Below are 25482 nucleotides of genomic sequence, written 5' to 3'. Positions count from 1 at the left end.
TATTGTTTGAAAATGTTTTCATGGTAGCTTTAATTAGATTCAATGATAGCTACAGTGCTATGAAAAACTATTTGCTTCCTTCCTGAGGTTTTTTTATTGTTTAAAATTTGTTTGATCCTCTGAAAACATGTGACTGTGAAAAATAAAATATTGGGGATCATCATAATATCTTTTTGCTAATGTGAGCTTTTGTATTCTTTTTTGTCAGCAATGATTTTTCCCCTTCTAACTCTCCCATTGATGCCATTTTTTGTCCATTCTCTTTCTTTTGTTGAATCATGAACTCTGACCTTAACTGAGGCCAGACCAGCCTGCAGTTCTTTAGATGTTGTTCTGGGATCATTCTTGACCTCTAGGATGAGTTGTTGATGCACTCCTGGAGTAATTTTGGTAGGCCGGTCACTCCCCAGAAAGTTCACCGCTGTTCCAAGTTTTGTCAGTTTGTGGCTAATGGCTCTCACTGTGGCTCACTGGAGTCCCAAAGCCTTAAATGTCTCTGTAACCCCTTCCAGACTGATAGATGTCAACTTTTATTCCCTGTAAATCCTGGAGAGGTTTCTGTGAGAAAATTCCAGCACATTAGGAGTCTGGTACAAACTACCATGGCATGATCAAAGTCACTTAGATCACCTTTCTTCTCTTCTCTAATGCTTAATTTGACTTCAGCAGGTCATGTTGGCCATCTCTACATGCCTAAATTAGTTGCTGCCATGTGATTGACTGACTACACCCGAAGTCCTGCTGTTAAAACCTTTATTTCAGAATTATTTTTTGTTTCTAAGAAGTCATAACATACTTTTTATATACATATGAGACTTTAGGATGCTATAACTGTAGCGGCCTGTAGGAAAACCGAAGCAGTCTCCTGCTACAGAAACTCACAACAAGCTAAAGAAATGTGTATTAATTTTTCATTAAATGTCTGAAAGGCTTTGTACAAAATCTGTGAATTTAAATCAGAGTGTCAGTGTTGCATGTTTGAATATTGGCACAGATAACAAGCATCTGGTATTAATTATACTCAGAATCTGAAAATAATTAAATAAAACAGTCAGATACATAAATACAAATGTTTATTTCTGGATATAATTTACACATTTTGCATATGAAAGTATGGCACAACTGACAATATGACACATTTCAGTTTTGCCTTTCTTATGTGATCAAATCTCATTTTCGGTGACAAATAATGTGCCTCAACTAAAACATCACTCTCAGCCTTTCATAAATAAAATGTAACTTCAGTGTTAAATGTAAATATCAGAGGTATAAAATTGATCTGAAAGATTAAATTTATACCTTGATTGTAAACTAAAGTGCAAGCCCCATTTTTTTGCCCTAAATATAATACAGCATCTGAGCGCATCAGTTTTAAACACATTCAGCAACAGTGTGCAACCAAGTAAGAGCTGAGAATTAAGCAACAGCGGCAGGTGCTTTTGTTTTTATATCCACAGGTGCTGATAAATAAACAGTATCCACACACAGTGAAAGGACAAGCCATAGGGGATTACTACAAATTAAGCTCAACATAGCCAGGCTTTTCTGGCGTTAACTAGCTTAACAAAACCTGAACCCGCAGTATCAGCTTTCTTCGTTAACTTTCTGCTTCAGGCTTTGCGTACACTCACATAAAAAGATGCTTTTGATGTATGATTTCCCTCTAATTCTGCATAGAAATGAGTCTCCAGTGTATCACCAACTTTAGACAAAGACTAAGTGATAGAGATCTAAACAGCAAAATGAAAGACCAAGTGTAATGCTGCAGGAAATTGTTAATCTCCAATTATCACAATCACATTCAGCAGTAAAATAAAGTTTGAGTTAGTATATTTAAATTCCCTTCACTTCAGTCTACCACCGGATCAATGTGAACACCGATTTTTTTAACATGGTGTATAAAGCCTAAAATGTAACTGATCTGTTTTCTAATCTGTTATCTAGTAGCTGCAAACCCAGCAGTGTGAAACAGACTAGCAGCAGATTTGGATCAAGCAGCCAACGTGAAATTTCTGCATAACCGCCTGAATTTCAGCAAACAGTCTGAGGCACAGTTAGCACTGCTGTAAACCTTACAGCTGGGCTTCGCGTTAGTGAGGTAAAGCTCTGCAGCTTTCATGTGTGAAATGTGTTCCTTTAGCACTTTGAGCATACTGTAAATACGAGCAGAAACTTTTGTTTTACCACAGTAATCAAGTCAGGTCGCATTAAAAGCTCTGACCTCTGATTTCGAGGTCAAGTTCACTGAGATTTGAACTCATCTGACATTTTCAGTAGTAGCAGTAGAAACAGTTTGAAAATCCTAGGTAACATCCTTCTTGAGTTATCGTAGTTATTGTATAATTTATATTCGGTTTAATCTGCCGATAAACTAAAGTGATGGGAAATCATCGGAATTGAACACACCGAGTAATGTTTGAAAGCTTCAGACATTAAACAAGTTGTCAAAAACATTGTTTTATGCGAGTGTGCTCAGAGTCTGAAGCAGAAAGCCTGATTTTCCCACCACATCACTGGGTTTTTAACGTTTTATCCAGCCAGGCAATGCCAGGGAAGCCTGGATATGCTGAACCTTGCTTCGTAATACTGCCCTCTGGAGTAATAAATATTTATTTGTCAAGGTGTTCGGGACTTTACGAATACTACAAATGATGATAAATCTGAAAATCTGGGTGAAATTCAGGAAATTAGTCAAAGCCTCTCTTCAGACACAAGTGTTATCATTGGGATAACAATGGCTTCTGCATTTATTAATCAGAAGCCCATTTTGATCATTTTTAGTCTCCAAGATATTCCTCAAAAGTAATCTGAAAGTCCACACACACTGATATTTTAGCTTAAAATATAAAACTGAGTATTATGTTTAGCCCAAAAAAGTCCAAATATGCACAAAAGTTTGATGTTTTTAAACATTTTCTGCAACCGTCTGTTTTCAGCTGCAGGATAGTTAACCAGAATCATCCCCGTTCCTGAGTTATTGCCCTGTTTTAAATCACTTTAATTCATTCTAACTACTGAATGTACTTTTTTTTTTAGTAATTATTGGACTTAACTGTACATAATAAAGTTTAGATGATTTAGTGAAACAGAGTTTTGTAATTTTGCAGGCAAACAAGCACAAAGATTTAGGAAGGAAAATAAAGAGTGTTACTTGTCCATCTAGCTAACACCGGATGGTCACTGTGAGCTACATTTCCTCTTGCTGTGGCACCGGTGAGATTACAGCTTAACATTCAGAAGAGCATCAGTAGAACATAACCTAAAACTCCATAAATAGCTAATTTATCTCTAAAGCAAGTATAGTCATAAAACCTGTGGCACTGCAGTTCACCTTTGAATATATGATCTGGAAATTTAAGCTATTCATCATAAGAAATAAATATCCCAAAATCACAACCAGCATGAATTAATCATTCAAAAGACTCATTAAATCAATTCAAATTAAATGCCCAAATCCAAAAGGCATTTAACTCAGCACTGACAAACTGGATGGAAATGTGTAACACACTGGGTGTGTCGGATTGCATGGCACGAATGATCATCACAGAGCATACAATAATAATGATAATAATAATAATAATAATATACAGACTCCCACCTCTTCATCATTTCCCACCCACACTATGAACACAGATGTTTAAAATAAACCTAACATGCACATCTGCTTCTGTCGGAGCCCTCTGAGGGGTCTGGGGTGAAGGGTCCGTTAGCTCGGACAGTCCCATCGGGGATCCAGGACTTGTCCACACATCGTTCCATCCTCTTCATGATGAGATCCAGCAGGACTTCCACGGCCTGGCTCACGTTATCCCCGTTTGCAGCACTCGTCTCAAAATACGGGATTCTGCACAGAAACATGTTTCAGTTACAAAACAGGGATCAAAGACAGCAGCTATAGTGTAGCTCAAACCTTTTGTTGACGTAGGAGTGCAATTAAAAAGTTGTGACTCTGCTCATAAGAAGCAAAAAATAATAATAATAATAAAAAAAATTTTTTTTAAAAATCGGTCATTGAAATTAAAGACTGGTCCAGAGTCATCCATCGAAACGACCTGAACGTCGCCCCACTCACAGAAGGGCACACCGAAACAATTTTACCCTCCCCACCTGCCCCATTCGCCAGATCTGACTCCGCCCCAAAATGAAATTCAAGCTGAAGGGTCGCCGTTTTGACGCAGTGAAGGCGATCCGGCAAGCATCACAGCTTTCAGGACAAGACTTTCATGGAGCTGAAGTTGAGAACATGAGTATTGATTTTGTTCGTTTTTATGTGCAGAGCTGTGGAACCAAGCATGTTGATTAAGTTTGTGAAATGGAGCTCAGTGTTTTCCTGAAACAGCCTGACGCTGTTATTTCTAAACTAATTAGCAGCAAAAAAAGGTCATTTACTGACTACCTGGAGACGTTTTCATCTTTGGAGTACCCATCTGCTGCTGTGTACTTATTAAAATACTAAAATACACAGATATAATAATACGACAGTACACGGACTGCTACAGTATTGTTTGATCAGTCGGTTAACTGATATACTTAACCACACTGAGATAAGGGTGTTAGATATTGTTTATATAAATGAACAGATAAATATGGCACAGACTATATTAAAAGTAAATAAATTCATTTAAAATAAATAAATACAAAAAAAAAAAAAAAAAGGGAGAAATGTCTGTGGGACATCTGCAAAGCTGAGGTCGTCCTCGACTGTATAAATGTCATTTTATAGTCCTTTGTTAGGTGGTTGCCAGGTAGACATGATGCCATTTGTAGATATAAATGAGAAGTTATTGTCAAGGCCATTGGCTGATTGTCATACAGTGCTTTTCTACTCTACTTGAGGACTCATGTCACATATACATTCACAGCAGATGGACAGAAATGCCATATGCTTGAATGCATCGTTTATATTTTTAGTAAAGGTGTGTCTGATGGGTCCCAAGCCATTTTACACGTGTGCACAAATATTTGTTTTTCAAGGAGGATTAATTTAGTTCAACATTGTCCTGCACGAACTTTGGCAAACAAAGTGGCCACTGCCTCCTTGGCAAATGTTTGAGGGAGAGGTTCATGTACAGATGGATCACAGGCGGGCAGGCAGACAGACATACCCGTACTTCTCGGCGAGTTCACGAGCCTGGTTTTCACTGATCATTCTCTGGTCTGACAGGTCACATTTGTTCCCACACAGAACGATGTCCGGATTTTCACAGTATGCATGGATCTGTAACTGACCTGAAACGATCAGAGGTTGTTTTTTTTTTTTTTTAAATGCATAAAGTTGTGTTTCCATGGAAATATCTTAAATAGTGGCAAACACACCAAGGTGTCATTCATGTACTAGTTGATACAGCTGGGGTTAGAGTAGGGAAAGAGTAATAAAAGGGAGATTAAAAGTTTAATTACACTTTGGGTCTAAAACCAAACTCCACGAGTCGGACATAATAAGCCTTTGTGCACAGTCAACAAGAAACAGATTATTTCTCTGCCAAGGCAGAGCCGACGTGGATGTTTGTTTGTTTGTCTGTCAGCAAGATTACTGAAAAGCTACAGAGCTGAATTTCATAAAACCTGGTGGAGAGATGAAGGCCAGGCAAGGAAGAAATAAAATCTGGATTACTTTCTTTAAAAATCAGTAGAAGGGCATCTACAGGTGCCCTTGTAGATATCCAGTGACTGGTGCACTTATATTAATTACACCAGCGGTGAACTGATTGTTCATTCTTCCATTTTCATGACTAAAAATGTGCTTTCAGCTCAACACATTAGGACACATACTCATCCAGTGTCTGACGTTGAGGAAACTTTGCTCGTTTGTGAGGTCGAAGAGGAGGAGGAAACCCATTGCATCTCTGAAGAAAGCAGTCGTCAAACTTCGAAACCTGAAATCAGAGGAAGAAAAAACACTTAATGGAGAAACACTAATGTTAGAGATCAAGAAGTTAGAACAGAGTTTACCTCTCCTGTCCTGCAGTGTCCCACAGCTGCATGTGGATCTTCTGTCCTTTGCTTGATGTGCCATCTGGACCAGGTGATTTGTACAGCTTAGAAACAGAAAAATATACATATACTTAATTTAACAGATATTAAACTGGGATGTTGAGGATATAGCCACCCCATTAACCATTTAGGAACAAGAGGGGGGAGAGAAAAAGAAACAAAACAAAGACGATGATAGAAAAGGTCTGAAAACCAAGTTAGTTGGCAGCCAGTTTGAGGAGTTTAGAAGTGTTTCTGTTTGCTAATGAATCTTATGATAATCCTGATATTTATGACTGTGCAGGGAGTTTTGTACTATTCAAAAGTAAAGTTTAAATTAAGTTATGAACAGGGGATCTGTGTAAATGTAATTATCAGATACCAAATCAGAGCTCTCAAACTAAAAACAGGAGAGAGGAATGAATCACTGAATCATGCCTATGAGTGTTGACAGAGCGGGTTAAATGTTAAATGAGAAAATGTGAGAATAATTAGAGTACTGCCAGTTTGTGCTTTTTATGACTGCATCTTTTTTTCTTTTTTTTTTTTTAAACAAAAATTCTGACATTTCCATCATAAATCAGTGCAGAAAAGGCAGAAACTAAAGGGAAAATTATGTTAATGACATTTAAAATTTCCTGGAGAAGCAGGAACCATGAACCAGGAACAGAAGGCTCCTCCTGGGCTAATCACCTATGGCCAACGTTGAGATGATGGATAGTTAACACAATTATTTACAGAGTTTGTCAAAAACTGTAGATTCATTAAACTTTAATAATTAGAAGGTCAGAGATAACTGCCCATAAAACAACAAATATGACCTTGATAACGAGTTTATATTGTGTGAGCTCTCATTGTGTACACGTTTGATTAACTAATGACCCACACTGTAGGAGGAGTAATGACTCATGTGAGCAGACAGATGGACGACGGACAGTTCCCCGTCGCAGGAGCTCATCAGTCCTGCAGCCGGATGAGCTGAAATGTGACTTAACGCTTGAAGTGGGAACTCGTCTCTCTCTTTGATTCCACTCCTTGTGTCTTGTTACCGCTCACCAGAGATACAAGCAGAGGAGTAGATAAGTAGAGACACGGGGAGGGAGAAGTTGAGGCAGCAAACATTTAAGAAAATGTTTTCCTGATTTTTCAGCCTCATTTTGAAGTTGCATGAATAGTTTGTTATAGTCAAATTACAGCTCAACTTGATACCAGTGTCAATTTATTTAATATATATAGTTTCAATAAAATCCACATCACTCTCAAGATGTTATTGTTCTTTTAAATTCTCACAAATGGTGAAGTGCAAAAACTCTGAAAACAGCTGAAACAACTTATGAATATAATAAGGACAAGTTGTTCCAAAAGTCCTCCTCCCTCCGTGGTTTCTATATTCCAGCTGTGTCTCACACCTCTGATGTAAACTGATTGTAACTTTTGCCTGTGCATCCTCCATCACGGCTTCTCCTCCTCAGCCATTCTTAAACAGTGTACTGAGCAAAACTGCAGCTTGGTGTCAGTGATGGGGAAGTGCAGTTACCCCATGTATTAATTAAAAAACAAAAAACAGCTGGGGGAAAAAAAAACAAAACAAAAAAAACCAAACAGATTTCTGTTCATCTCCCCAAAACAAAAAAAAAAAAACAAATATTCCCCATCTGTGCACTCATTTAGATTTAAAAGTAAAGTTTTTATGTTTAACGAAAAGAGGTACATTCAAATCCTTCAGATCAAGCATTAGAGTCACTTCCACTGAAACGATAATGACAGATACATATAACAGGAGCAGGTTTTCTTCTCAGAGCTGAAGGTCAGCAGCATTAAAGTAAATATGAGATGTGCTCAGCTGTTTGCCAATGGTATGAAGTGTTTATTCTTAAGGAGGGTGCTGCCTGCCTCTCAGCAGTATTAGTCATTACTTTCTGTTGCAACATTCACCGGTAGGCTTTTGTAACGTGGAGTGAATGATCTGGGAATCTGTTTAGGCTCCTGATCAGGCTTCCTGTACAGCGTGAGAGTGGAGTGGGTTTTTTTGGGTGTTTGTTTTGTTTTGTTTTTTTAACCCCAATAATATGTTCATTAAGATTTCAAAAACACTGACAACATTAAAACAGAAAGTCAGAAACAAAAAAGAAAATGAAAAGAAAGCCATTCATCTTAATGCTGTACATGGTTATCCATATGGAAACAGCTCTTATTTATTTAAAAAAACAAAACAAATGCAAACACTGAGTCCATTCAAAACATAACAAACCAAACACTTAATGGTTTACATTTACAATTATTCACAATTACTTTCTGTTATATTTAAATCTTTCATGAAGTTCAGAAAGGGTGTTCAAAACTTCAAAATAGTTTTGCTTTGGTTTTCAGTAGATTGCAATTTAAATTATTTTGTTTTATCCAGTGACTAACATCTGGTCTTTCAAGGTTTTTGGTATTTTAAACATTGTTTGTTGATTTTTAATCAAGTGGAAACAGCTTTGGGTCTGCTGGACTTTCTTTAAGGTCACTTCCCTCACACCTGATGTCCTCCTAAACTGCTTTGATGCCAAAAAAGAAGAGCTGAAGGAAAGAGCTCCGACTCACCACTCGTTTTTCTCTGAAGTCTATTCCGACTGTAGTGATGAACTTGGAGTTAAACTTGCTATCTGTGTACTGGTACAGGAAGCTCGTTTTTCCCACGCCAGAGTCACCAAGGGCTAAAAATTTGATGAGGTAATCATATTCCCCATCAGACATAGTGAGGCCTTAATTTCTGAAACACATGAACAAAACAACTCAGTCAGCCAACAATCTTATAAATAAATATAAATGGAAAAAGGAAGTCATAGTCATATCTCTATTCTTCAGAAATTAAGCAGAGAGTGGAGTGAAAAAGTACAAAACTGGAACTAAACATAACTCTTGTAAAGTTTTAGTACATGTCTTATCCAAAACCCTCAAACACAGAAACTCTACAATACATGACACTTTTAATATTCAAAAGGTACACTCAACATGAAAAGAGCAAAAGTACCAATGAACTACTGCGTCTGTGTAAAGGTTATTATTATTCAGTACGTGCTGTAGGTTAAAAGCAAACATGCGCACACCAGGAAAACAAGATGTGTTTATGTACTATAGAAAACAGTTCACTGCTAAAGTATTAATTAGTCCTGTGGTTGTTCATATTTGCTAAAACTATAGTTGCCACATAGACATTTATGTCTTCATCAGTAAGAACCAGAAGTCTAGAAGCGGAGTGCCAAAGACAGGCGCTCTATTACGCAAATCCAGTGGTTGCTAAATGTTGTGCCGTAAGGCAGGGCCTAGTGTGCAGTGGAATTTTTTTGGGGGGGAACCACACAATCAATGAAATGCACAACTGTAAAAAAAAAAAAAAAAAAAAAAAAAAAAAAAAGAATTTAAAAAAAGTTGCATATATAATGTCTGTATGAATTACTTGGTGCTGGTTAAAGCCAACTTCTGTCAGATGTTACTGAATGATGGGAATTACAAGAGCAGGATTTAGCAGTGTGCTGACAGATAATCCCCGAGACAGCTCGTTTCGACCAGTATTTGACCAACTCTCTGTGTACAGCCTTTCAAGTTTCTAAAGATGTAAAGATCTGCATATGTTAGATCAAGGGTGGGGAACTCCAGTGGGTCAACACACCTGAATCAAATGATTAGTTCATTACCAGGCCTCTGGAGAACTACAAGAGATGTTGAGGCGGTAATTTAGCCATTTGAATCAGCTGTGTTGAATCAAGGACACATCTAAAACCTGCAGGATCACCAGCCATTAAGGTCTGGAGTTCCCCAACCCTGTCTAAGGCTACGTTCACACTGCAGGCAAAAGTGCATCAAATCCGATTTTTTTGACCCTATGCGACCCATATAATTTACATTATTATGTAAATAACAAAATAACTTAAAGCAAAAATTGGGAAATGTAAAGTCCGAAGTCTTTATTATTAAGGGCCATCAGTCAAACAACACTGTTTGCTCTGGGTCTAAACAGAGCGCGTTGTGTGTGACATCATCTTTTGCGCATGCGGGCCGCTTTGAGCGTTCACACTAGAGCACGTTTGATGTCGCATTTTATTTGTAGTGTGAACAAGCAGACAAAAAAAAATTATATTTGATCAACAAAATCGGAATTGTGCATTAAGACCTGCAGTGTGAACGTAGCCTTAGATAAATATTAGAGCTCTGGCTCCACTACAGTGTGAAGATAATGTAAGTTACCGTTCTCCAGTCCAAGCAGCAGATTTTAGTATTTAATTACAATTGCATTTATTTTCTGATGCTTTCGCATGAACTCCGTCTTCCCTAAAATAACAATACTGATAAGTCATCTTCACACATGAAGATGACTTATCAGTGACTTATCTGCGGTCTAAAACTTTTCTTGCATGAGGTGCATGTGAGAACATGCACCTCATGCAAGTGCTCAGACATTAGCTCAGAGTGCTCACAGTGCTCAGACATTAGCTGGTCTTCAACCTGCCAGCTCCCTAACAGAGTCTTTGTGAGAATAGAAGCTAATATTCTGCTGCATTCACCACCAATTATAACTACTACCTCCTGCACGCTCTACCCAGACAAATGCCTCACCTAAACCACACTGTTTCCAGTAGTGCAAAGCACGAGCAAAAAATATTATCCCAACCTGATTTCTCTGAGATCATCTGAAGTAAAAAACAGAAAAATATAAAAAAAAACTTTTTTTTTTTTTCCTTTTAAACAGTTGGTAAAACTTGTGATTTTAAAAAAATCTCGTGTGGAACTGTTTACTAGGCCGACACATGCGAAACCAAACATCTTGGAGAGCATGACAACTCCAAACAGAAGGGTTCAGACTAGGGCTGCCACGATTAGTCGACTAGTCACGATTAAAATCTATCAATCACTATCAAAATCGTCGACGACTGATTTAATAGTCGACACGTCGTTTGAAGCTTTGTAAGATCACAAAAGACGCAGGAACAAGTAGTAGGATTTAAGAGTGTAATAACGGACTGAAACAGAAGATGGCAGCACTGCATGTACAAGGATGCCAGCTGCCGTTAAACCCCGAAGAAGAAGAAGTAGCTCCGTCCTAGAATTCATAGCGCAGCCCAGCTCAGTTTCCAACAATGGCAGCAGCTAGTTAGTTTTAATATTACTCTTTTTATTCTTTCTGGGTCACAAAATAAATGTTTAACATATTTTCAGGCGAGAACGTAGCTGTGTAAATCTCAAATATCTGCTCAGTTTATCAAGACACCACATATTTTGAAAAGCGCTCCGATGTCTGTTACCCACCAGCTCAATAGCTAGCCGGGGGCAAAGCTCACTAGAGCCGGTGAGAACACCAGACTCCGGGCAAATCGTTTTCAAACCCACCGCCGTCTTTTGCTACTCAGGTTAAACATATATAAGTCACTTAGATAACTTAAAAATGTTATTGTTTCGCTTTTTTTTAGTATTTTATTTATTCCTGAGTAAATTGGCTTGGCTGAGATTAAAGTTATAGTTTTTACACAGCTGAATAAACCTCAAGCAAACAACTGATTATCAGAAGTGTGAGATGCTCGAGAATATACTCCGGTGTCCTGTTATAATTTAGATAGCAAGGAGTTTATTAAACTTCACTGAAACAATCTGCAAATTTCATTAAAATTTAATAAACTATCATCTTGTCTTTATTTTTAGTTAGCACATACCTTAAACACTTAAAGCTGTAAGCTAATGATAGTTATATAAGAGCAGATGCATGCTGGTGCAATAAGCTGTACGTTTTACGTCCAATGGATGCATGATGTGATTAGTCGACTAATCGCAAAAATAATCGGTGACTAGTCGACTACCAAAATAATCGTTTGTGGCAGCCCTAGTTCAGACTTTCTGCTAGACTTCAAACCCGGGACCCTCTTGCTGTAAAATAAAATGCTAACCACGGATCTACTGCGCTAAACATGACTGTGTAACCACAGACACCAACCGCAGCATTCAACCTCACCACAACATTACACTCAGAGCACTGTAAAAGGCACATTAAACCTTTAACCGTGTCACAAAAAAATCAGTCTTAGAGCTATTTTTCTCTGCAGTGTAATTGTTTGTTAGTCTGTAAAAGGGCAAAATGCAACCAGTCTTCAAAATTTCGTTTTTTGTAGGAAAATCTTTTTGAACTCCAAAAAGGACCAATGAAATTTATTTTACTGTTAAGTACCCCTTTAGATACTAGAGCAGGGGTGGGAAACTCCAGGCCTCAAGAGCCGGTGTCCTGCAGGTTTTAGATATCACCCTGGGTCAGCACACCTGAATCAAATGATTAGTTCATTACCAGGCCTCTGGGAAAACTTCAACACATGTTGAGGAGGTAATTTAACTATTTAGATCAGCTGTGTTGAATCAAGGACACATTTAAAACCTGCAGGACATATTCAGACTTTATCATATAGTCTGACTAAATAGACTCATGTTCTCTTAAACTTAAACTACAGTGAAAATTGGCAAGATACATGCATTCCTTCTTTTAGAGTTTTAAGTGCCTTCGAGGCTTAGATTTGTACGGTGAATGGCACTGTGGGGCTAATCTGTGTGTGACGGAAGAGTGGTTTCATCTTGCTGACACGGTGACAGGAAGCATTTTAAATTCCTCTCCGACTAAAGACACGCACTCTGACTCAGACAATGTTTTATGTTCCTACAGCTTTAATGTAGTTACAAATTTTCTGAGCAAATTATATTATTTTCTACATACTTGAATGTACTGTGTTGTAGCTGCTGGATGTAACATTTTCATTTGTAATGGTCGAATAGGTCCAATCAAAACAGTTAAAAGATGGCGGAGATGTATCATATGACCACTGCACAGAAAAGCATTCAGACAAGTCTTACATTCTTTCACTCTATCGCTCATTGAACTCTCCATCTAGGACTATAATAAGCAGCTTAAGACTTTAAGTGCAAAATCAGGATCCACAATAAACACCCTGAGATGGAAATGCCTGCTTTAAGCACGGATATGGCCATAAACTGAGCAAAGAGCACCAAGTCAGACGACAGTGACGTCTACATTCCTTCTCGTGTGTCCGTTTTCACTCAGGCGGGTTAAAACTTCTAAACAAGGTTTTAATAATAACTTTAAAAGCCTTGGTGTTTCCATTAGGTCTCCTGGAAGAAACTCTGGTTGGATCAACTGCCATCAGCATTACATAAATCTTGAAAGAAACTACTTTTATTCTACATTTCAAATAAAGGGGATATATCAGTATTATTATCTTTTATCAATACAAATGTAAACTTAGTGACACATATTTAATATTCAACCTTGTTTGCATGTTTACACACACAGAAAATCTATCTCATAAACATGCAATAACCTAAAAGTTATAAGTATGTAAAGTTATAGTCTGTTAGAGTAGCCCTATTATACCCATTTCCATCTGCATATTTTTGGGAATAGTGTTGCAAAGTTCAAAATAAGCTCATCTTATACTGGGCCTTGGAGCAGCCCCTCACTTCATCTACTGACTTTAGTGCCTCTCATTTTAAAACCACCCTCTCTTTAAGCCATACTTTATTCTGATTGGGTGCTCCTCCTAAAGCAATGATTAGAACAGTAGGTAAAAGGGGCTTCTGTGAGATTGAGGGGCTATGTCTAATATGGCAAAGAAATCATGCAGATCAGAGCACAGTGCTCAGCACTGGGCCATCTGTATATTTTTACTGGTCCACAAAAAAAGCACAAAAGGTCAGGGTATGCGTATTTAATATGGGAATCCACCATATAAAGATCTCAGACTCCTGCTCTTAAAGCAGCGTTTTCATGTTTGTGTTTTACAGATTTAGATTCTTCACCACAGAGAACAACAAGATCTATCAGACAGGTTCATACTGAGAACCATGTATTAGCTCAAACAATATGACCAGTGTTGGGACTAACGCGTTATTAAGTAACGCGTTACAGTAACTACGTTATTATTGTGGTAACGAGCACGGTAACTAGTTATTATGCCAAAATCAGGAACGCGTTAATCGTTACTGGGATTTAGATAGGTTCGTTACTCGTTACTTCGTGTGGTGGCTATCGCGGAGCTTCCACAGATTCAGTAACATTAGCAAGTGGTGGAGGCCAGCAGGTGGATGAGAGAAAGGGGAGGCAAGAGGGGAGACCCGAGGCGGCCGCCGGTCCGAGTGTCAGGTGAACTGAACTTCAGGTAAGAAGTTATGACCTGCAGTCTATCTGGGTCAGATATAAACCAAGGTTAGGTGGAGTTTATTTTTGTTATGCTGACTTTTTTGTACTGCATACTAGCTAGCATGACGGAGTTTCTATACAGCTGGGCGGGTGCTATGTTACTGATGTTGAACTTTATTTTGTTCATAAGGTTAATTATTAGAGTTGCCAACCGTCCCCTAAAAAACGGAATAGTCTCGTATTCAGAGAAAATATTACGCGTTTCGTATTGAGCTGAAAAGGAACACAGTTTGTCCAGGACTTCAGCTACAATGAAAAAGACACAAAGCTGGAGTTATTCTGTGTCTTTGCTGCACAGCTCCCTCGTCTTCTCTCATTCTCTCCCCCTCCCTCTCCTGTTGCTACTTTAATCATGAAACTGATCAATGATCAGCTGATTGGCTTTTCTCTCTTGTTTGTTTATCGCCGACTTCGCGCCACAAAGAAGAAACCAGCGGATGTCGCGTTAAACAACAGCAGCACGTTTAAGCTTGATCAGCTGTTGTTAGAATTTATTTAATATTACTTTCTAGTATTAGCTGATGTTTGCTGGAGCCACAGCTGTAAAACCTGCTCAGGGCTCGCAAAATCGCTTTTGCACGTATTCTCGGAAAAGTGGTTGCAGGAGGTGAGCTGCATTTGTATAGCGCTTTTCTAGTCCTTAAGGACCCCAAAGCGCTTTACACTACATTCAGTCATTCACTCATTCACACACACATTCACACACTGGCGATGGCAAGCTACATTGTAGCCACAGCTGCCCTGGGGCGCACTGACAGAGGCGAGGCTGCCGGACACAGGCGCCACCAGGCCCAGAACAAACACCAATTGCAAATAACATACTAAAAATAAACCTGAAAAATCTGCGTACTATGTTGCAAAGAGAGAACTACCACTGGCACAATTTAGCAGTCTTTGCAAACTTCAAAGAGCAAATGGCCTAGATCTTGGTTCCACTTGCATCTTAAATTTCAAATTCAGGATCTGACACAGACTGATTCATGTTCTACACAGTTCTTACAAGTTCATAGAAATGTCTGTTCAATTAGAACCAAGTATTTGAGTTGATGATTGTAATTTTTATACAATGTTGTAATTTGTGTTTCAATTTTTTGATTAATGTTTTGTTTCCGTTACAATAATATACTTTAATGTATAATATTGTAACAGAAACAAAACAGGAAACAAAACATCAATCAAAAAATTGCTCTCTTTTTTATTCGGGCTACTTAAATTTATTTTGGGCTACCAAAAACTGAAGAGTCCCTGCCCGAAGGGCGACCAGGGATTTTGAAATTTTGGGAGCCCTGCTGCTGGTCATGATATCGGTTTGGATATGTGGTGAGAGTGAAACATGGATTTGAAACCAGGAGATGTCCTTACTGAATCATCAGAGCTGAACAGGTGATGGAGAAACAGGTTTACCTTTTAGGTGACATGAATGAGTTGAAGGGAAGTTATGAACTGTTTCTGAGAGACAAATAACACCAGGATCCTTTTCTATGTAGCTGACAGCTGGTAACTGTGCAGGGGCGGGTCTAGCAAAGTGTTGCCAGGGGCCAGGTAGGGCATTAACAGGGAAAGGGGGGCACAAAGAAATACTTTTCTTTCTTATTCTCATTTAAAATGTCTAGCTTTTAAAAAATAATTATATGAGTCATACAACAAACGATTGATAGATTGATACATATATACCATCAGAACAGTGTACATCACTGTCACAACAGCGTTTGTTTTCATTCAAAGGCTTTATGATTTGGTAAAAAATGGTAAATGGCCTTCATTTGTATAGCGCTTTTCTAGTCCCTAAGGACCCCAAAGCGCTTCACACTACATTCAGTCATTCACCCATTCACACACACATTCACAGCTGCCCTGGGGCGCACTGACAGAGGCGAGGCTGCCCTCTGACCACCACCAGTAGGCAAACATGGGGTTAGTATCTTGCCCAAGGATATTTAGCATGCAGCCAGGAGGCAGCCTGGGATCGAACCACCGACCTTCTGATTAGTGGCCGACCTGCTCAGGCCACCTGAGCTACAGCCACCCTATAATGGCGGGCCGGTCTCTAATCAAAATGCCCGGGCCGATTTTTTGTCCCAGTCCAGCCCTGTATGCAGCTCATCTGCAGTCTGGTGTTGCCTACATCTTCCTATTCAGAAGGCAGAATTTCCAAGTTCTGAGGGCAATCGAAAACACCGCGACTGCAGTTTTTGTGTTGGATGTAAAAAGCGCGCATGACACTGTGATGTAGGCGAGAATCATGGCGGCGGTCAACAACGGTCCAGGCGTGGGATTTCTCTCGTGGAAATATGCACATTATCTTTTCCTTTCTATTGGTAGGTGGCACAGTGCACTTGTGGCAAGTAAGCAAGCTAGAAGACTGGCAATCTTGCTGGGTATCCAGTTACGGAAGCAACACATTAACAAGAGAAGTCTGAGTAAAACCAAAGTTACTTTCCCTAGTAACTAGTTACTTTGAAAGTAATGAGTATCTTGAAGTAACTGAGTTACTTTTGATAGAACTAGTAATGTAACTAAGTTACTAATTTAAAGTAACTTAATACTGAACACTGAATATGACAGCTTGGATTAACGTCAAATAAAACATAAGAAAACAGACATAACCTTTTGTAGTCTAAATTCAACCTACATGGATGTGATGGCTGAAAATTTGTCTGGAGAAATCCAGGGAAAGAACTCCAACAAGATTACAGGACTACACTAAGCCTACAGAGAAACATGGAGGAGGGGCTGTTTTCCCCTTTAGAAAACTTTCAGGCCAGAGCCCTAAACCCTGTAGTTGGCCTATGAGATGCCAAGAAAAAAAAAGAAGTTAATGACTGGTGTGAAGGTACCGAAAGCTTAGCTGGTTGAAACATGCAGAAAAGTCTCTGCGTGAGTCCAAGCACAGGCAGTTCTGTGAGGTTTCATGAATTCCCCGTTGGGGTTAACTGCCACTCCATTTCCACATAAACATTTAAACCATATAACTGATTAAAACACCACAACATCACATCAAAGCAAAAACTAGTGTAATCCTTTAACTTTTTTCAGGTCAGAAACAGGTTTGTAAAAAAAAAAAAAAAAAAGTCTAGATAGGGCCAACAAAAAAAACACAACGAGAAGAAATAGAGCATCTTGTACAGGATGGATGGAGTTCACTCTGTGAAAAACTGTAAGAAGTAGTTTAGAAATGTTATAGCGTAATACTGAGAAGAAAAAAAAAGTGGTATTTCCACACCTTGTTTAAAATACTGAGAAATCTCCTCAGAAGCGCTTCTGAAAGCTACCATCAGCGAGCTGGGCTCCTCATTGTAGCCACCGATGCAAAGACAAAACAAATGCAAACAAGACACCAACTTCTCTGGGCTCAGGCTTATTTAAAATGGACTGAGATTGGACTGAATGGAAAACTGTCCTGTAGCCTGACCAATTAAATCCTTTTCCAGGATCTGTGATGTTATGGAAGGCATTAGAGCACACACATTGGGTAACTCGCCCACCTGTAAAGGCACCATTAATGCCAAACAATATACTTACAGTGACTTTGGAACAGTATGTGTACAGATGCAATCTTTTCCAGCAAAAGGCAGCAGGCCACATATTTCAACAGCACAATTCTGTGGTAAGAGTCCAGGTACTAAACTGCCTTGCCAGCAGTCCATACTGGCCACCCAATAGTGCATTACATAACAATAAACAAATGACAAAGAGGGCTACAAACTGTTAAGCAACTGCTGAATTAAGCAACAATGTAAAACTGTTTCACTCAACTTCCATATACTTAGTGTTGTTAAAGAGGTGATGCAACACAGTGGGAAAAGTGTTGTTTCTGAAACGTGTTAGCACGCAACTGAAATTATGCATAATTTTTCTTCTTTGTAGTATTTTTACTTGGGTATAAAGTGTAAATATGAATTATTGCACACTGCTTGTTATTTATCTTTTAATCAGTGTCCCAAATATTTGGAAATTATGTTGTCAATTTTGAAGTGTGGCTGAACTGCTCACATGCATGTAGATCAACAACTAAAGTGACTACAAAACCATCTAAATAGTTTAATCAAGAAGTAAACACTAGAGCCTTTACCCCAAAAGCTGATTCTGTTCATCTGGGCGGGGCATTTTCAGCGCGAGAAACATTTTGTCACTCATCCAAGTGACTTCTTCAGTCTCAGCTGACTGCAGGTTTCTCCAACCTTACAAACAGTACATTTGCACAATGACTGAAACTAGCACCACTGACAAACATGGGCTGTGAGGTCAGTTTCTTGATCATTAATATGCAAATTGTCATGAACATTGATCAACAACTACTGATCAAAGACCATTGATCAGTGACCATGTGTACTATTCACAGAGTTGAGGAATGGCTGCAATCACAGCATTGGTGATGCAGATGATGAAAGATATACCCTTAGGCCCCTTCCTTGATTCAGAGATCATCTTTCTCTTTTCACGTAAATGGCCTCCTTGACATCCCCCTCAAACCTGTGTTCCTTCCTGTCCAGGATGTTTACATCCTCATCATTGAAAGAGTGTCCACTGATCTGTAGGTGTAAATAGCCTATGGGGTCCTGGCCTGACAAGTTAGCGTTTCTGTGTTGTGCCATCCGCTTAGCCAGAGGTTGTTTGGTTTCCCGGATGTATAAATCAGAGCAATCCTCCAGGCACTTAACAGCGTACACTACATTACTCTGTTTGTGCCAGGGGACCAGATCCTTGGGGTGGAGCAATTTTTGGTGCCGCTTATTTCTGGGTTCGAAAGCCACAGAGATGTGGTGTTTAGAGAAAAATGTGTCTTAGCTGTTCCGATACTTCTGACACATGAGGGATCACTAAGGGTTTTTGCTTAGACAGCAGTTGTTCTTCTTCTCTCCAAGAGAGCCTTTACAGCCTTTAAAGTAGAATTTATTACAGGATTTCTTTTTTGTTTCATCCTCAGCAAAAAGTTGGAAAAGTAATTATATAATTTAACCTAATTATTACATTTGTTAAAATGTTCACTAATAAAAATCATGTTTATCTAAAAGAGTTTAAAGTCCTTGTATTGTACTGTGTCTCACTGGAAAAGAAACTGAAAAATGTGCTTCTTCATTTATGACAAGTCAAAAAGTACTCTAATGGAGAAAAAAAAAACCTTTCAGTTTTAAGTCAATGGTTTTAATAAAAGCACTGGATTAACCTTGTAGGACTTGCAGCCAGTTTTACAAATAGACCAGTTACTGTTTTTAGTGCTCAGAAAATGGGCCAATATATTTTATCTACGAAGATACACTAAAGAATCCATTCATTATTAGCATTAGTATTCTTTTTTTAATGATGGTTTTTCCTGCTACCATATAGCAAACTGGCAACTATGTACCTAAAGATAACAGGACCACATGTTACTAAAGAGAAAAAAGAAAAAAAACCTACCCCTTTATGTTTTTTTTTGTTGTTTTTTTTGTTTTTTTTTAAATTGACGGAAAAGCTTGAGCCAATATACAAAATGTGCTTCGGCTAAAACAGGTCACAGAAGTGACACAGTCGAGCAAAACCACAGTGAAGATTGTGTCAGCACATTTCTGCAGATTATTATCAGCTAATCAGAGACGTTCTTATTGCGTTTCATTTAAGTACAAAAAAATGGCACATCATCATACATCAAGAAAATGCATTACATGGTATGTGTGGCACTGTTCTAAAATGTAAAGTTTGAGGTAAATTGCACAGTCATACAGCACTTCACAAACCTAGTATAGCTGTGAAAAGGAAACAAGCTCTGATAGCACAGTATGATCTCTTGTGTTAGGCAAGAAAACATCATGAGCTGTGAGCATCAAAAAGAAGAAGCAGCAGCAGTCCTGTCCTTGTTACTGCCTTACAAAATGTGAATCTTTCATAATCAATAACACCAAGGGTCCTCCTCGTTCACTGGATGTACACCACTCTAAAAGAAACATATTACATGCTGGTTTCATGTAGGAGATCTGAACTCTTTACTTGCAGTGTAAGAATCCAAGTGCTGCCGAGACTCAGAAGTCCACCAATAACCATTTTAATAACTTGTGTGTCTTTGGACTGTGGGAGGAAGCCATACTGTCTGGAGAAAACCAACACAGGTACGGGGTAAACGTGTAACCTCCCCACAGAAAGGCCTCAGACAGCCAGTAGAACCATTACCCTTCTTGCTGTGAGGTGACAGTGCTAACCACTGCACAACCTAAAATAAGAGTAAAGACGCATAGTGCAGACACCACATACAAGTTGTAATTCATGTTATACTTGTATAATGGTTCCACCCTCCAACCCTCCCATTTAATCGCCGAGACTGGGATTGGCACTACAAGCTTGTGACTCCTGAGGCTGGAATTGTGCCTCAAACCAGGGAACTTGTAACTGTACTTGTCACATGTAACACAAGTGTGTTAACCACTATACTATGGAGCCGGTATGAAATGCCTCCATAGATGGGAACTAAGCCTGTTGCTGGATTTAAGTACATTTATTTCATTATTAGGGCAAAAGGTGACATGCAGGTTAGGATAATGGGTGGTCCTAAAATTGCCCCTTTATGTAGCAGTCTGGCGACCCATCCACGGTTGGCTGGACGGGCCGATAGATGGATGGTGTCATTACTAACAACTTCCTTTTATAAATGAAGGAGGATTACTATGACATTTGTTTTGTTGATGGTGTGCTTAATATTCAAAATTTGGAAGCTTAGAAAGGAGATTTAGAAAAAAAAAAAAAGCATATTTAATTATCTGAATAGTTTTTAAACACTTTACCCTACTGCATCTGAACATCTTTATCTGTGGTACACCTGCATTCCTAATCTAACCTGATAGTCCACCTTTCTATCAGCTAGGATGAGCTGTCACCAGCTTCAAAATTACTCTCGTTTGTACATGTGTTATATTGTCTGCATCGACAACACAGTCTAATAGCAAAATGTGAAACAGTCCCTAAGAAGTAGTTTGTTTGTCCTCATGGAGGTGAGATGTCACTTTTTCATCAGTCAGCTGGACTTTGAAACTAACATGTACGCATGAATTATATTTTTACTCTGTTTTTATTTCAATTTTCCATGTTTTATTTTTATTGATTTTTGTTTAATATGTGTTTTTGGACTTTATTGCTATCTTTTAATCAGAAGGCACTTCGGTCAATTATATTGTTTTTAAAGCGCTCTATATATATGAAGTTGGGTTGGACTGGATGTCTGCAGCATATCTGCTTCTCAGACAAACCAGGGACGTATCATCAAGGTAACCAATAAAAGAGCTTTGAAAAAAAAATGTTTAACCCAATTTTGTTATCCCAAAAAAGTGATTTTTCTGAATCTAATCTGGTACTTTTATCACATAAACCAAATCATTCACAACTAGACTTAACCAAGTCATTTTTAATGATAATAATGTGCCCAAAATAATGCAAATGAACTGCAAACATCTGTCACATGGCTGACTTGAACTACAATGTCTCGAACCACTTTGCACAGAAGGTTGTTTCCACCTCTGAAAAAAAAAAAAGTTTTTTGCCATCCATGAGCCTAAAGTTCAAATTATTATCTAAATCTTTAATTAGTTTCTCAAACATTTGAGTAAGTAAGTTGAAATATTGATATGCCCAACTAGGGCTGGGCGATGTGGCCTAAAATCCATATCGCGGTATAATTTGAAGCATGTGCGGTAACGATATATTCTTTTCTTCTGTATAACGTATTTTCCACACTATAATGAATTCTGGTTGTGCTTACTGAACTCGAACAGATTTTGGCGTGCAGAAATCTGTTAAAAAATGTTTTAGTACAACTTTGGTAAGCCGCACTGCTTAATGGATTATCAGAGCATTACGGATGCCGTAGTGAGAAGCTTCGGGGAGTAATCTGGGTCCAAAACTCCGTCCGCTTCAGGTCCCAAAGTCAAACGAACACAGAGTTAAAAACGGTCTAAATTATTTCATCTTTAATAAAATCATCAGCGTTGCTGCTTTACCAGTTGTTACAATTAAGTTTAACATCCAGGCATCCATGAAAACAGAATTTTTATTCAATTTAACAAAGTTAGAAGTTAACAGGAAGTTAGTTCGCTAGTTTCCCCCTAAACATGACATACCATGTTCTGACTGAGAGATTTTTTAAACTAATTAAAACGTACAGCTCTGCTATCACTTCCAACATAAATGAAGACAGAAAACTAAACAGCAGTGGCGTTTGCAGGGTTACTAAAGTTGGACTACCTGGTATATAATGTTGTGCTAGCGACACAGCTATGTTAGCATAACATTAGCACAGTGAAGCTGGAGGATGAACGCCAACTTTTTTTCCACTCGATAAAAGTTAACGTGATGGATTCTGGTTGTCAGGGTCAAATGCAATCACATAGCAGGATGCTATACACGGGCCAAACTTCAGTCAGGAGAACAACTGAGATTATTCATCCATAATACAAGGTTAGTTATTAATATACTGCAACAACATGGGAATAGAGCAGCTGCGAGAGAATTCAACATTAATGAATCAATGCTACAAAAGTGGAGGAAGCGCAGTTTCTGGCTTTCCCCATATTTCAAAAGTGCTTCATCTCTTTGCTATGACTGTCGCCCGGCATAATTTACAGATGATAATGGTTGTAGCCGCTGCGATGCTTTAGACCAAAACAGGAGCAGCTTGATGACATCATCAACATGCGCTATCACGGTAGAGCGGTATAGTCAAAATCTCTATCGTTGGCCAAATTTATATCGTTTCTATCGTATATTGTTTATATCACCCACCCCATGCCCAACTCAAAAGATTGACTGATACATGACAAAAAAAATATTGATTTTTTTCAGTGGCATAAACAGGCTTCCATATATCAACATAAAAAAGCTATGCAGAGGTTGTTGTTATTACAGCATTACATGCAAGACTGGACAGAGGAAAAATCGTATTTGGGGACACGTTAAGAAGTGTGGGAAAAGTGTTACCAGGAAGACAAAAACAGATTAGAGGTTAAGACCATTTCACAAACTGTGATGAGACTTAGCACTGATGGTGGAAAGCTCTTTTATAGGTTTTGAAAATTGTTAAGCGGCAGCTTTAACTAATCTATGTTGTTTCTTTAAAAAGGGTCCTTAAATGACAACATTGAAAACTTTTCTGATAGCTTTCTTATCACATTTGTTATCATACATGTGCCATGTTGTTTGTCCTTAATTTAGTCTTGTTTTTTCACATCTTGTCCAGAGCTGTCTAGAAAGAAATCTTTTAAAAAAAAGCTGTACAATATACCCTAAAAGATCTCAGGGCTGTACCTTGGTATGCATGGGAATGGATTTAGAGGCCATTCCTGTCAGGCTGCCACCCATGCAAACAAAAAGCAGCTTTAATCATTTGTCAAAGCTAAAGTGGAAGACCCACCCTGGGCAGCTGTCCAAAACAGAAGGAGGCAGCTCCTTGGGAAAATCCGGATGCGCCAGTACCATAAACTTCAAGCAAAATAGGCAAGGAAAAAAAAAAAGAAAAGAAAAGAAAAGAAAAAGGGTGCTACACAAGTGATGTATTTGACTGGATAAGGAGGTCCTGCATCAACGATCTAGTCATTAAAATACCTTGTGAGGACTTATCAGCAGCAGGCAGTCGGAGGCGCACAAAACCCATTGCCACGCTCCAATCGATTAACCGAAAACAGGCCGATAGAATCTAATAATCATCAGCTGGTCCTCGTGTGTGTCACTTCTGATCACGTGACTTGTTAGGCAAGAAATAATCACTTATTTTAAATTTTTAAAAACAACAACAACAACAACTTTAACATAGATCCTGTGAAGAAGGCAGAACTGCATGGCAGCTTCCTCTGTCAAACAAACTGCTGCCACCAGTTTGGTCTAAGCATGGCAGAGAAGAAGTGTGATAAGAGCTGGAGACAGCCAGAGTTTCACACGTTTCAACAGTCTGCTCCAATTATCGAGCAAGTGTGGAGCAAGCTACGAGCTCTGGCTATTTGAGGAGAGAATAAAGCAGGTGCTAAAACGTTTCCCCACGCCAGCGCTCCTTTACGTTAACCACACACAAACACAAGCAGCCCCAAAGCAACATATTCGAGCGAGGTAAAAGTTTTCTTGCTAACTGCAGACAGATGCTACAGACTGGTTTCTTCGACTTACATTTCCTGGAGTATACTCACCCGCCGCGGGGCGTTGCTGCTGGGCGCTTTGTCGCGTCTTAAAAAAAAGTGGCTAAAAAAGTGGCCCCTGAAGACTTTAAGGAAAGTTAGGAAATGAAAGTTTTACTTTGTCCGTCGCCGCTGGCCTTTTAGTCGACATGAGAGAGGCCTCATCAGCAGTGAGCAGCCGTGGTAACTCGGTCGGTGTGGTCGTGCTGAGAAACAGCTCCTCCTCACGGCTAACGTCAGCTAACTGAAGGAAACGGCAGTTACAACACACAGCCAGACCAGACCGCACTGCTTCAACTGGCACACGATACCTCCTCAGGAAACATCATATTTTCTAATAACTACACACGGCGGCGTGATAACCGTGCCAACGCAAACTGTAACTACGCCATGTGCTCGTTTTGAGGCACTTTTTAATTACGCGATATTCAGCGCAGGGGCGTTTCCAGAATTTTTTAAAGTAGCGGGCACAAAGGGGACCCACGAACAACAGGCAGGGGGGCATGGTACATAAGTATATGTAATGCAGGATATTAAAAAACCAACAGAAAGTAATACTTTTTACATCAGAATCCTGATTTTTAAAAAAATAATTTTTCTGACCTTAATTACGAATTCTGACTTTTCTTTATTATAATTCTGACAATAATCTCAGGATTCTAAGATCTAAATTTTTAGTCAGAATTCTGAGATTAATGTCAAATATTCTGCCTTTTTTTTAAATTAGAATTCTGACATTCTGTAAAATAAAAGTAAGAATTCTGTGATTACTGTCAGATATAGATAGATAAATAACTAGCTCAACTACACATTTACGTCATGGTTCTATCTTATGACCCAAAGTATACAGAAGAGAGCACGATGAGGACCCTACCCAGTCTTTGGATTGGAACAGTGTAGTGCTGTCAGTGACACTCTTGAGTTCAATCCCGGAAAGATGCAGTTCTTAGGGGTGAATAGTTTTTATTTCTGTAAATGGTGGAAACATTGTAACCACTTCTATGTTGGCAATATGTATTCATAATGTAGCTGGTTCCCTGAAAATGATTGCTGAATGAGTAATTCTATACAAAATCACTTGTCTGAAGCTATGAAGCACATGTTAGTTGAGAAAATGGTAAAACCTTTTTAAAACTCTGTGTAGGCTAT

General features: G+C 38.8%; 1 protein-coding gene across 3 annotated transcripts; it reads right to left on the bottom strand.

Moving 5' to 3' along the window:
- Window positions 1–1060: 1060 nt before the first annotated feature.
- On the bottom strand, window positions 1061–24726 carry rab27a (RAB27A, member RAS oncogene family). 3 transcript variants are annotated; one of them, XR_014874636.1, is made up of 7 exons: window positions 24346–24725; window positions 8560–8728; window positions 5953–6038; window positions 5773–5876; window positions 5106–5229; window positions 2510–3844; window positions 1061–1940 (listed from the first exon to the last, which is right to left on the bottom strand). XR_014874636.1 is itself a non-coding variant. In XM_085163432.1 (6 exons), exons 2-6 carry the CDS (start codon window positions 8710–8712, stop codon window positions 3649–3651), a joined length of 663 nt encoding a protein of 220 aa, XP_085019558.1. In that variant the 5' UTR covers window positions 8713–8728; window positions 24326–24726; the 3' UTR covers window positions 1061–3648. The 3 variants fall into 3 exon arrangements, 2 of the variants coding, with proteins under 2 accessions (XP_085019558.1, XP_085019552.1); XM_085163432.1 differs by having other exon boundaries at window positions 1061–3844; window positions 24326–24726; XM_085163426.1 differs by having other exon boundaries at window positions 1061–3844.
- Window positions 24727–25482: the final 756 nt, after the last annotated feature.

This window comes from Neolamprologus multifasciatus, chromosome 1, assembly GCF_963576455.1.
Source record: "Neolamprologus multifasciatus chromosome 1, fNeoMul1.2, whole genome shotgun sequence".
NCBI lineage: Eukaryota > Metazoa > Chordata > Actinopteri > Cichliformes > Cichlidae > Neolamprologus > Neolamprologus multifasciatus.
The sequence above is the reverse complement of the archived record's forward strand: the minus strand, read 5'-3'. Positions and strand labels throughout refer to the sequence as shown.

Coding starts and splice junctions, on each gene's coding strand:
- rab27a (XM_085163432.1), bottom strand. CDS start 8,712: ATGTCTGATGGGGAATATGATTACCTCATCAAATTTTTAGCCCTTGGT. Junction 6,039..8,559: donor ACTTCAGAGAAAAACGAGTG/GTGAGTCGGAGC, acceptor TCTGTTTCTAAG/CTGTACAAATCACCTGGTCC. Junction 5,877..5,952: donor GACACTGCAGGACAGGAGAG/GTAAACTCTGTT, acceptor CTCTGATTTCAG/GTTTCGAAGTTTGACGACTG.